This window comes from Gobius niger, assembly GCF_951799975.1.
Source record: "Gobius niger genome assembly, chromosome: 9".
NCBI lineage: Eukaryota > Metazoa > Chordata > Actinopteri > Gobiiformes > Gobiidae > Gobius > Gobius niger.
In genome coordinates, this window is record NC_136860.1 from 3,017,259 (window position 1) to 3,030,076 (window position 12,818).

Consider the following 12,818-nt stretch of genomic DNA (forward strand, 5'->3'; position numbering starts at 1 on the left):
CACAGAACCTGCCCTCGGGGACGGCGCTGATGAAATGAATTTAATATGACATGCAAATGAACATGTGCTAATGAAATACAGCAGTGTTCTTTTAATGAATCGGGGCTAAAAATACACGCCGGCTTCAATTGTTGCAGCCTCGTGTTTCCGTCGGATTCCACCTTCGATAGGACGCTGTGTCCTTGGGCAAAACACAAAGTAAAGGCGTTCGAAGCATTAAGGCCAGACCAGGTCAATACGGGAGAAAATCTATTCATATCGATGTGAAACTGTGGATTACTGAGATAAATATGAGAAAGAAATGTATCGCATTTTGGGCACTTTATTCATAAAAATGGCCAAAATTGACAATATTTTCTGCGACAAAATGTAAATAATGCACATAACCAAGTTTGAATGTACGGTTTTATTTTGATGAGAAAAATAAGATAATGATAAGATAATGGATTCTGGATCTTGTTCAGTTAACTATTTATAAGTGAAAAAGTCAGTAAGTAGGCCAGGTTTGGAGTCTGCAGGACGGGGTGCCCAAAGCGTTGCCTTGTCAGCGCTGAATTCTCGCGGTGCTGGTGAGTTTTCAAATCTGATGTCAGTGCAAAGGTTATTGGCTCTGTAATATCAACCTGGCTGTTCCCTCAGACCGACTGTCGGTGGCCCTCACCCTTCTTGTTGAATTGGCACAGCTCCAGAGCAGGGGCGTTGTAAAGCCCTTTACACCTGACCAGTGCTTTACAGTAAAAAAATGACAATAAAAACAGTTGCGTAAACAACGATAGACTATGCAACAATAGAATCAATATAAAAAACATAAAATGGATAAATGCCACCACATTACTGAGTATTAGTTTAGTTTATTGTTTATTGAAACAGGGACAATGTACAGAACCATTAGTCTTTACAAGAGGAGATGGTTTGAGCAGCTCTTTTCCATCCGCAGTCCCTGTGAGTACACAAAGCACTACAATTATATCTATAAATCTAATCTACAATAAAATCACTATATAAAATACATGTTATGCTTTTCCTAAAAGTGTACACAAAAAAACTAAACAATCTCTACAGTTTACAATACATTCATTAATGCTGACACGATGATGATCTAAAATATACTTTTTCAAATTTTGAGTGAAACTGTTACGATCCACAGACAGTTTCTGGAAGTTCGTTCCACTGTTTAATGGAGCGAAACGAGAAGGCACATTGTGCATCAAAAGTAGGTTTTAAGCCAAAGTCAGTGATGGAGCTTTTGTCAGGGGGCAGCTTGTTCCAGAGTCTGAGCCTGAGACTGAAAAGGCCTCATGACCCCAGTCCTTGGACTTGGCTCAGGGGACGTCCACAGGCGCTGGTTTGTGGACCGTAGCTCCTGTTTGAATTGTGGACAGTCAGAAGGTCTGACAAATAAAGACAAAAAGCAACATTTTTAAATCGATCCTAAATGATTCTGGGAGCCAGTGGAAAAGGACTGGCATGTGTGTGTGGCACTGGTGTCATGGGACGTCTCACATCAGCTCTAGAAGCTCCTTGGTGCTTACAGAGGCTCTCAGTTAGTACTGTTTTAACTTTACTGCTAAATAAGGAGTCAGGTGCCAACTCCTGTGGCCCCTAAGATGATGTTTTTGATCCCTGACACTGCTCGCCACCCCGAGACAGTCACAGCCTTTCAGACACTTCTCATACCCGGCTCCCATCCAAACTCCACAGCACAGTTTATCCTCCTTCCCAGAGACATCTCGCTGATGTCCTACAACACACTACATCCACGGAGCCAGAGGTTCACTGTGAAGGGGAGGAGGGTGTGAAAGGCCCAAAGAGATTGTATTACTTATGAAACCCCTTGTTGAATAGATCTATACGGCATTTCTGATCAACAAATAAGGATAATGACCAAGATCTGTTGATGATGCATCACACATTTAAAAAGTACAGTATTTGTTAAGCCTTTCATTCTTAAGCACAAACAGTGACTATCGTTAACGTGGTGGATTCGTTAATAAATCCGTTTCTTATTGTCTCTCCTGGCCTCGTCCTTATCTGGGTGGAACATTTGGAGCCTGGGAAGGTCTTATCAGATGGTGGAAGCTCCTCCAGCCGTGAGCTCAAGTGAAGGCCGTCCATGCGATCACTTTTCATCTGTGGATGTGACGCCGGGTTTTATATCGAGAAGCTCAAACCGAGAGCGTTTTATCAGCTGCTCACTGTCCACTGAGCCCGGGAAAAAGTGATTACACGGACTTTTAGAATTTAGTTTGGAGAGAGTTCATGTCACTCAGATTTACTCATTCTTTGCAAACACAGCCTCAAAGTTCAGTTCTTGTCATAATCTTAGAATTGTGTTTAATTTGAGCTGTTTTGCTTTCAGGCCAGTTTCACCTGGTAACAAAAACATCTCGTAATCTTGACAATGAGGTTTGCTCTGATTTGATTTGTTTCTGCTTAGATTTTTTTGGGAAATTGTCACTTGTCAATTTCTCAAAATCCTCACATTCTCGCAACAATATCACCACTTCACAGTCCGGATTCGGATTTCACTGGCATTTTTTGTGATTGTTGGGGTAAAATGCCTGATTTCGCAGGACATTTTTCCAAAAGTAGCGATTTTCTTCTGCTTAAAACAATATCTTTTTACATAAAAATTAAACTTTTCTTTGCATTTTGCATCAGTTTTAACCAAAGACACTCTGAGGAAGGGGAAATGACTTAAAATATCTGTTTAAAGAGTTGTATCATCTAAAAAAAAAACAGAACCATGTGCGCCCTTCCCCTCTCGTCTCCTCCACTCAGCTACAGAAAGTGGGCGGAGCTAACCAGCACCTTCGACTCTATGCAAATCTGATGATATAGTGCCAAGATGAATGAGAATCTGAGAACAGACCAAAGGACGAATGTCTGTTTATTGCACACGTTGATGTTGAGCCTCGGCTCTGATTCAACAGAACTGTGACTCCTATAGGAAAGCACCAGCCCCCCACACAAACACCACCCTCGCCGGCCCAGGCGAGTGCGAGGAGGCGGAGCTTCAGCCCAGGCGAGTGAGAGGAGGCGGAGCTTAGGCCCAGGCGAGTGGGAGGAGGCGGAGCTTAGGCCCAGGCGAGTGGGAAGAGGCAGAGCAAATGCGAAAGTCCTTCAGTCTGAGGCCGGCGCATATGCTGAAGGTACCTGCCTGCACTGGCACAGATCCCATGGGTGCTGTGGGTCTTCGGGCACCCAGGTGAATTAGCCCTGAAAAAAAAAAGATTGAATAGATATATCTGTTTAGCGTGAGGGGTTAGGGTTGTTCCGATGGATGATGTCATCGGGGAGCAGCCTGTGCTTCTTCCACACTGTGTCCGAGTTTCTCTTCTTCTGTGCCCTGGTTTTGCCATGAGCTTTCATCTGTTGCGGATGCATTTAGATCGCTTGTGATTTGGCGTGTGTTCGTGTTAAAGGAACAGGCCACTGTTTTTCCATACTGAGATATGTTCTTACCTGAGCTTAGACGAGTTGATGCGTACCTGTCTGTTCTTTACGTGTGCCCTCAGTCACGCAAAGAGACCGAGGAAGTTGTTAGCATTTAGCCTCTCCTCCTCTCCTCTGGGGCCAAACCGGGGTGAAGCGACCAAGCTCTTCCACGTTTCCCATATTTAAACACGGTTACGTGAGTAGTTACGTGATCCCCAGGTATAGTTGTTGTTTGCCAGTCAGAGCTTCACGTCACGTTAGTCTCGGTTCAGCGCCTTGGCCACGGTCAGAGGTCGGTCAGACCGGTTTGGAGACGCTGGCCCAACAGGTCTGACCAGGCCCTGGGCTTTGTCGGGCCTGCCAGCGGAAACACCCCAAAAAGACGACAAAGGCTCGATTAATCCTAAAACCAACATTCAGACCAGACACATCATCACACAGGCCAGGGAGATGAAGCAGCTCAGCCGACTGCAGAACAAGGAAGCAGAAGGCATCCAATAGTGCAGGATCGGTATGAAAATATAAAATGACAGAAAACTTGCTATACATTTTTTTTCTCATATTTATGCCGGTAATCTACAGCAGAAATTTCAAATTGATATGTCTTCATTTAGATATTTTGTGCATTCACCTTCATGAAACATACTGTGTGTCAATATTGGCAGTGTTATCCTCCTATTTTGCAGCAATTATAATCATTTGTTTGGTTGAACAAATACTGTACGATAATGGAGGTTGTCGTTATAAAAAAAAATATGGGGGAAAACATTTGAAGATGTTGAGTAAAGAGCGGGACCTGAGCTGGGCTTGGTTTGGGTTCTGTTGAGGACACCGCGGCCGTTTACATGATTAATCAGTGTCTAATGCATTCTGGGCTGAAATACGAGTCAAGTATAAAAAATGAGAGTCGTGGTCATTTCAGATAAGAGCTTTACGGTCGGCGGTTCAGTGGTCGTGTCCCATCAAATAGAAGATAGTGCTTATTTATTTGATCAAGAGCCCAGGGATCTGCAAAAGAGACATTTTGAACTTTTGACCCTTCCCTCAGAAGCCAGTCCCAGCCGGACAGGGTTTCTGCTCATTTTCAACAGGAAAAACACAGTTATCTGGACAAATGCACCAGTTTAACCACTATTTAGCTTACTGTCATAGCTAGATTTTACTTTTAATGTCATTTTAGCTGTAAAATAGTAACATATTCTTTTGAATGGAGTCAATTATTATGATTTGGGGGGCCCTCGAGAGATTGTCTGATCAATAAGGGGGCCGCGATGTCCCGGACTTTGGGAATGGCTGCCTTAAGCCAACACATTTTCTCCTGTTCGACCTTTCCCAAATCTTAAAAGCTTCTTGGAAAAAACGCATCAAAAGATCGACAAAAGCTAGCGACAAAAAAGTGATGAAAAAGCAACAAAATGCAACAAACATGCATCAGAAAAAGTGACAAACGCAACAAAAAAGTGAAGACAGCGCAGCGGCAACCTGAGGAAAAATGGTAGATCAGCGTTGACTGTCTTAGCTTTCAAATGAAGTGTTACTCCTATATAACCCCAGTTTTTAAAACACAAATCAAAAACTATCGACCGATGAGTATTTTATCAGTTATATCTAAAGTCACTGAAAAGTGCGTTGGAAATCAACACATGACACACCGAGATGAAGGATTCGCTCCACCCTCAAGAAAGGTCCCTCTCTTTGACCATTCAGTGGGTTCACTTGCGTGGTTTCTTTCTGATTGATCAAATATGAAAGCGTGTTTGCATAAATAGTACAGTCCCAGTGTCTCAGCAGTGATGTTGGTGTCCCGCAAGGTTCCGTACACGGGCCTCTGCTATTCTCATTACACATCGACTTGCCAGACGTCTTCCCCGAGCCTGATATGCTGATGTATGCTGGTGGTGCTGTGCTCCTCACTCATGGGGCCAATGTTCAGTCAATCACTGTCAATCAACCTGTCTCGCGCTCAACTCAAAAAAGACAGTTTGCATGATGTTTAGCAAAGAAACTGTGGAACAAGATAGGTCGTTTTTGGATGGAGAGGAGTTGCAGTTGTTGACACAGTTTAAATATCCCGGGGTCATTTTGGATCCCAACCTCACATTCAGAAAGCACATTAAAAAGGTCCCAAACACCATCAAATTCAATTTACAAAACAATAAAGAAATCCAACCCTTTATTACATCAGAGGCAGCAAAGTCCTACCTCCACGGTAGCAGCTATTAACTTGATCAAAACCCCCAGTCTTTTCACATATCTGCTGTAATTAAGAAATATAAATGTTCACAATCTTTTGTTTATTAAGTGTTACATGACCTGGTCCCACCTCTTCTTCAGGAATGTATTTTAAAAAAAGGAATAGTGAGACTAGGAGGTGCACGTTTTCTCAGAACGTGCTTTCCATTAAGGACAAAGACAATGACAAAGCACCGCCTACGTCTCATTTAAGAGACGACTGAAACAATGGCTTCTTTGTCAACAAAGGTGTAACCATTAAGAGGCATTAGACAGGATCATATTTATTTATTTAGCAGATATAGGTGTGTGAGTGTGAGCGGGAGGGACGGGGGAGTGACGTATGAAAGAAATGCACTTTATGGATTGTGCAGTTGTTGTCATTGCCTGTATTGTGTGTAATGTACTGCTGTGTGTTCGGGAAATCAGCCTTGAGCTAAATCCGGCACATTTACAGCACGAGTTGTCTGTTCATTAATATGCACCAGAGTCAATAATAAACACGGTGCGTTTCAGTTTCATGCAGCTAAAATCTGGAACAGTCTTCACGAGGATGTGAGACAGGCCTCAACTCTGACAATGTTCAAATCCAGGCTGAAAACGGTTATTTTTGCCCGTTCATATGACTGAAAGTATTTTATCTACACTCTTGCCTTTTACTGTAATTGATTAATTTGTATGTTGATGTCCAGAGGAGAGACAGAGCGAGTCAAAACAAGACTTAAAAATAGTGCTCAAGACAGAGCGAATCCAAACAAGACTTAAAAATGCATATAACTGAAAGTATTTGATCTACACTCTTGCCTCTTACTGTAATTGATTAATTTTATGTTGATGTTTTTATTGATTGTATTTGTTTTTCTTATATTTTATGCTGCTTTAACTGTGAAGCACTTGAATTGCCTTGTGTATGAATTGTGCTCTACAAATAAACTTGCCTTGCTACTGTCCTATTCAAATAAAATTATAGATGAAAGTGAATGAAATAATGATTTTTCTTACCATTGCCTCATTGCAAGTATTTTATGCCTTATTTTAAATGGTTCTATGATTATAAATGATAGAATGTGACAGGATTATTTGGGCTTGAATACCAGTTAAATTACCTGCATATGACTTTTAAGGCAGCCCAGTTGTTTGTCCGTGCTCTGGCCAATCAAATCACAGTGACTCAGAGTGGGTTGGGCTCAAATGTGCATCAAACCCTAAGCTCTGAGACAAAAACAAATGTTTCAGCAGCGTGCATGCCACACTTTGTTATGTGTTTAGTCTGTAACCTTAACTTTTACATTTTTGAATGTTTTTGAATTGTCGTTGGCCCTAGACATTGTTAGGATCTGGTTCTTTTGTATCACGCGAGAACAGTTATTTAGATATAGCCAAAGCAGACACTGGAGATAGAAGTTGTCTCAAAGAAAAGGCTTTTATTGCCGTTGTTCCTCGTTACAAAGCAGTAAAACCAGCTGGTGAAGTCCAGACCTCTGTTGACAGTTCCTTTTGTCCTAGTCTTGCACTTCTCTGCGTAGAGAGGGTGACTGCCTATGAGTCAGTTGTTTGTGTCTTTTTTTTTACTCTTTTTTTTTTGTAGATTTTTTTTATTTTATATATATATATATATATATATATATATATCATTTTTGTCACATTTTTGTCACATTATTGTCACACTACTGTCACATCATTGTCACATCATTGTCACATTACTGTCACATTATGGTCACATTTATCACTTCTTGTCACATTTGTGTCACATTTATCCCTTTTTGTCACATTTGTGTCACTTTTTGTCACATTACTGTCACATTATGGTCACATTTGTCTCTCTTTTTGTCACATTATTGTCACATTATGGTCACATTTGTCTCTCTTTTTGTCACATTATTGTCACATTATGGTCACATTTGTCTCTCTTTTTGTCACATTACTGTCACATTATGGTCACATTTGTCTCTCTTTTTGTCACATTATTGTCACATTATGGTCACATTTGTGTCACTTTTTGTCATTTTTGTCACTCTTTGTCACCTTATTGTCACACGTCATCCTTTTTTTTTTCTTTCCCCACCATGTGCACCTACACCCAATAACTCATGTTTCAATAATATCAGTAAAAATTAAACAATCAAAACTATAATCAAAACCATTGTCTATCAGCTAATCTCAGTGACATGGTGTTTCCCAGAGACAACAGTTGAAAACTTGCTCTGCAGCTCATACTGACACATCTTCAGAGATGAGATTACTTATATCTTTTTTTTGGTGCCATTTGCAGCCACTATTTTATTCTATGTTGATCTACATTTAGTTTATTATTAGTTTGAAATTTATTTTTATGCACAACTTGTTTCAGAACTATTTTACTACCTTTAAGCATATGAATAAAGGATTGTTTATTTGATATGGACATAACAACTGCATTGGACATTTCACAAAGTGCAACACAATACAGTAAACAAAACACAATCAATATATAGAGTCTTATGTTAGAAGCAAGTGTTGATCAAATTTGATTTGGAGATTGTTTCCAACATGTTAGAACAGTTGACTCCCTCTGTGTGGATCTGAGGAGGAGCCAGGTTAGACAGAGTAAAGGGCAGTGTCTCCTCCTTCACAGCTCACTCCACTCATAGGCGTCACTTGTGTAAAAAGTCAGTGGTTGTTATTGAGGAGAAATGGCTCAGAAATCTCTCAACCGAGAGTCTATTAAATGTTCCATCTGTTTGGATTTACTGAAGAACCCGGTGACGACTCCCTGTGGACACAGTTACTGCAGGGAGTGCATTAAACTGCACTGGGACCAACAGAACCTCCTCTACAGCTGTCCTCAATGCAGAGAGAGCTTCAGCCCCAGACCCGTCCTGGGCAAAAGCATCATGTTAGCAAATTTAGTGGAGCAGCTCACAGCGCCCCCTGCTGACCGCTGCTATGCCGGACTTTCCTGTGATGTGTGCACTGAGACAAAGCAGAAAGCCGTCAAGTCCTGTCTGCAGTGTTTGGCTTCGTTCTGTGAGAGCCACCTCCAGCCTCATTATGATGCTGCAGTGTTTCAGAGACACCAGCTGGTGGCGCCCTCTGACAAACTCCAGGAAAACATCTGCTCTGAACACAACAAAGTGAAGGAGATATTCTGCCACACCGACCAGCAGCTCATCTGCTACCTCTGCTCTGTGGACCAGCACCAGGGCCATCGCACAGTGACGGCTGCAGCAGAGAGGGCCCAGAGGGAGAAAGAGCTACCGACCCTGCTGCTCCAGAGCGTCCAGCTCAAAGAGACAGACCTGGAGACGCTCCAACAGGAGGCCCAGGACATCAGCCGCTCTGCCCAGGCAGCAGTGCAGCACAGTGAGGACAGCTTCAGAGAGATGGCCCTTCTCCTGGAGAAAAGACGCTCTGAGGTGGAGCAGCAGATCCGGTCTGAGGAGCAAACCCAACTGAGACGAGTCCAAGAGCTTCAGGACCAACTGCAGCGGGACGTCGCTGAGCTGAAGAGGAACATCTCTAAGCTGGAAACACTGTCCCTCACACCGGACCACAACCAGTTTCTACAGCTCTATCCTGCACTGTCCACAGACCCACAGAGGACAGAGATTCAGACAGGGCCTCACCGCGGCTTTGAGGAGGTGACCACAGCTGTGTCAGCGCTCAGGGACAAACTGAAACTCACTTTGGAGGAGGATCTGAGTCCAGACCATGTTTTACAGTCAGCAGCAGAACCCATTACCAGAGAGGAGTTCCTACAATACTACACTGAGCTCACTCTGGATCCAGACACAGCTCACACAAAACTGTCTCTGTCAGACGGAAACAGAAGAGCTACAGTTCTATGTGAACCCCAGAGTCAACCTGATCATCCTGAAAGATTCAGTAGCTGGTTTCAGGTCCTGGGCAGAGAGAGTCTGACGGGCCGCTGTTACTGGGAGGTGGAGTGGAGCGGGCAATGGATCCGTCTCGCAGTTTCATACAGAGATATTCAGAGGAAAGGAAACTCTGATGAATGTGGATTTGGATACAATGATAAATCCTGGGCCTTAATACTTTTAATTGACAGTTATCTATTTTGTTTTAACTCAGTGGAGTCTAATGTCTCAGGTCCATTCCTGCACAGAATCGGGGTTTACCTGGACCACGGTGCAGGGGTTCTATCGTTTTACAGCGTTCAGGACCAGATCATGACCCTCCTCCAGTCCAGACCACCTTCAATCAGCCGCTCCACGCTGGACTCGGGTTTTACCCTCTAACTAGAGCCACAGCACATTTCCCTAAACTCAAATAGCAGAAATGTTCTTCAGTTTGGGGTTGTCTTTGTGTTTCATATTGATCTAAAGCTGTTGTGGTTTTGTACAAAGGGACTTTTTGAACTTTCTGAAATGATGATTTGGTTCTGCTACAATAGAATTCAATCACTGCATTTGACATAATATCAGGTTAGAAAATGAAACAGACGACCTTTTGTATTAAATATAAAACATACTTGCTACACTTGTGTACTCACAGATTGAGCGTCAACACCAATATTTTTATCAATTATTGTTTTTGCTTCATGTTTTTGTTTCTCGTTTTGGATGTTTGTTTGGGTTCCCTTTGAGTCATCAATTGTAAAACTTGCTCTGGTTATGTTATGGTGACGGAATGGTCTAAGTGGATATAAGTGGATCACCTGTGCACTGTAGCTTTTATAATCATCAATAAAATCATGAAATAATCTGTTTCAGATTGCATTGTTGGTCCCCGAAGTTAAATTAAGTTAAAAAGCTATCAGTCTCCTGAATGACTTGTTTGAGCCAATACATTTTCACATCCAAAGTGTATTGCAACTCTTAGTTGGATGTGAAAATAGAGACAGAAGGATGACGATAGAGAAGTCAAAGTATTCACTCAAACAGGTGTAGTAGTACTTTAAAATAATTTGATAATTACAAGTATGAAGTATCTAACTGATTATGTGAAAAAAAGTACAGATTAGTAAATCTAAATGAAAAATATGATTTATGTTTGTAACATAATCCGTCAAATAAAGCGAAACTGTGAAGGAAAAGTATTTCCAACACATAATGGTTGGTTCCAAGAACTCTGTCAGTGAAACATTTAGAGAAATGATGTTGTGCAAGCACAGGGTCACAAAAGCAGTTCTACATTTCATGAAACCCCGTTTTTCAGATAAATGTCGGGTAACTGCAGATTTGTTTTGTGTTTATTTTCCATCATGCCCCAAAGCTTTGTTACAACATTAATATTTCACATTATCGAGTTACTTTGTTCGTAGACGAGGCTGGAGCAGCTCTGATAGTTGTCTTCAGTCTGTGCTGCTGTCACTGTGGATTCAGGAAGTCCTCACTCTTTGAAATCTGATACTGAACAAGTGGTTCCCCTGTTTCAGTTTGTCCCTGACCTTTGACAGGGACAAACTGTGTCAAAGGTGTCAAAGCTGTGTCAAAGGTCAGGGACAAACTAAAACTCACTCTGGAGGAGGATCTGAGTCCCAACCATGTTTTGCTGTCAGCTCCTGAACCCACCACCAGAGAGGAGTTCTTACAATATTCAACAAAACTCACTCCGAATGAGGAGGGTCTGACCAACGTCTCAATGGCTCCAAATGCAGTACATGCTTGCATGTTAGCTCCTGAACCCTTCACGAGAAAAGACTTCTTACAATATTACACAAAGATCACTCTTGACCCAAACACAGCAAGCATCAATCTGGCTCTGTCTGATGGGAACAGAAGAGCTACATATTCACTTAGAAATCAGAAATATCCTGATCATCCAGACAGATTCCTTTTCTTTTATCAGGTCTTGAGCAGCGAGGGTCTGTTTGGCCGCTGTTACTGGGAGGTGGAGTGGAGCGGGATGTATATTGGTGTTGCAGTTTCATACAGAGATATTCAGAGGAAAGGACGCTCTTCTGAATGTGGATTTGGATGCAATGAAAAATCCTGTTCCTTAGACTGTCGCACAAACATTTATAGATTTTGGTTTAACTCAGTAGAGTCTAATGTCTCAGGTCCGTTCTCGCGCAGAATCGGGGTTTACCTGGACCACGGTGCAGGGGTTCTATCGTTTAGCGTATAGCGTTCAGGACCAGATCATGACCCTCCTCCACAGAGTCCACATGACCTTCACTCGGCCGCTTCACGCTGGACTCGGGTTTTACCCTCTAACTGGAGGCACAGCACATTTCCCTAAACTCAAATAGCAGCTTTGTTCTTTAGTGTGGGATTGTCTTTGTGTTTAACGTCGAGCGAAAGCTGTGGTGGTTTGGTGCAAAGGGATTTTCTGAACTTTCTGAAAACATCAAGCTTGAAAATGAAAAGGACAAACTTTTGTTTGAATATCTTACTCTTGTATTGACCGTCAACACCAATGTATTCACCAATTATTGTTTTTGTTCCATGCTTTCTGTCTCGGTGGATGTCTGATGTTGTTTGGGGTTTAGTTTGAGTTGTAGATTATAAAACGTGTTCTGGTTTTTCGTGGTCAAGGCGTGGTCTAAGTGGAGCAAACATGGTCATCTGTACACTGTAACTTTCATAATCATCAATAAAGCCAGAAATTAATTTATTTAATTTGTCCCAAAACTTAAATTAAATAATAGAGCAAACATCTCGTCTCCTGAATGACTTTAAGTTGTTCTTTTAAGACATAAAGGTTTGTTTACCTTCTTTATGAGTTTCGATCACTTCCTGTAATCTTCCTCAGAAGCATCATGTGATGTTGAAGTGGCGTGTTGTAGGATTTGGATGCATTAGCCGGTGTGGGATAAAGTGTGTGCCCCATTGTCCCGGTTCATAGATGTTGAAGCATGTTTCCTGATCTCGACGGTTCCTCGAGTCCAGCAGTGATGCTTCTTACTTTGGACACATGACCCTGGCATTGTCCTGGTCCAGGATGTGGCTGATTTTCCTGCAGTGCTTGTTCTTTTCTTGCTCTTGTTTGACTGTTGACTTTCTCCTCTTCACATTCCTTCTCATGTTCCTTCTTGCATGTGCTGAATGGTCTTCCTGTGATGGTGTCCGTGGGTCTGACTGATGTGTTTGTTGTGTTTCTTCATGGCCGCCTGTATGCGCCCTCTGACCCCCCTGTTTGGTAAAGTAACCATTGTGTTGTTTTACAGGGGGTCATATCTGGTTTACAAGATGACACTGAAATTG

General features: G+C 42.2%; 2 protein-coding genes across 5 annotated transcripts in view; both read left to right on the top strand.

The window, feature by feature from the left end:
• gulp1a (GULP PTB domain containing engulfment adaptor 1a) overlaps nucleotides 1–12,818 on the top strand; it is a 136,129-nt gene that overhangs the window by 67,504 nt on the left and 55,807 nt on the right. The window contains exon 1 of one of the 4 annotated variants that reach the window (XM_079562965.1): nucleotides 4,528–4,535. The exons of the other annotated variants lie outside the window; for them this stretch is intronic. The gene's annotated coding sequence lies outside the window, so the exon portion shown is untranslated. Of the gene's footprint in view, nucleotides 1–4,527; nucleotides 4,536–12,818 lie in introns of those variants that run through there. 4 annotated transcript variants of the gene reach the window in all.
• Nucleotides 8,262–10,087, top strand: LOC306967757 (E3 ubiquitin/ISG15 ligase TRIM25-like). The gene has a single exon (XM_079562932.1). The coding sequence runs from the start codon at nucleotides 8,343–8,345 to the stop codon at nucleotides 9,906–9,908; it is 1,566 nt and encodes a 521-aa protein (XP_079419058.1). The 5' UTR covers nucleotides 8,262–8,342; the 3' UTR covers nucleotides 9,909–10,087.

Bases quoted from the DNA above. Each gene is read 5' to 3' on its own strand.
- LOC306967757 (XM_079562932.1), top strand. From the start codon at position 8,343: ATGGCTCAGAAATCTCTCAACCGAGAGTCTATTAAATGTTCCATCTGT.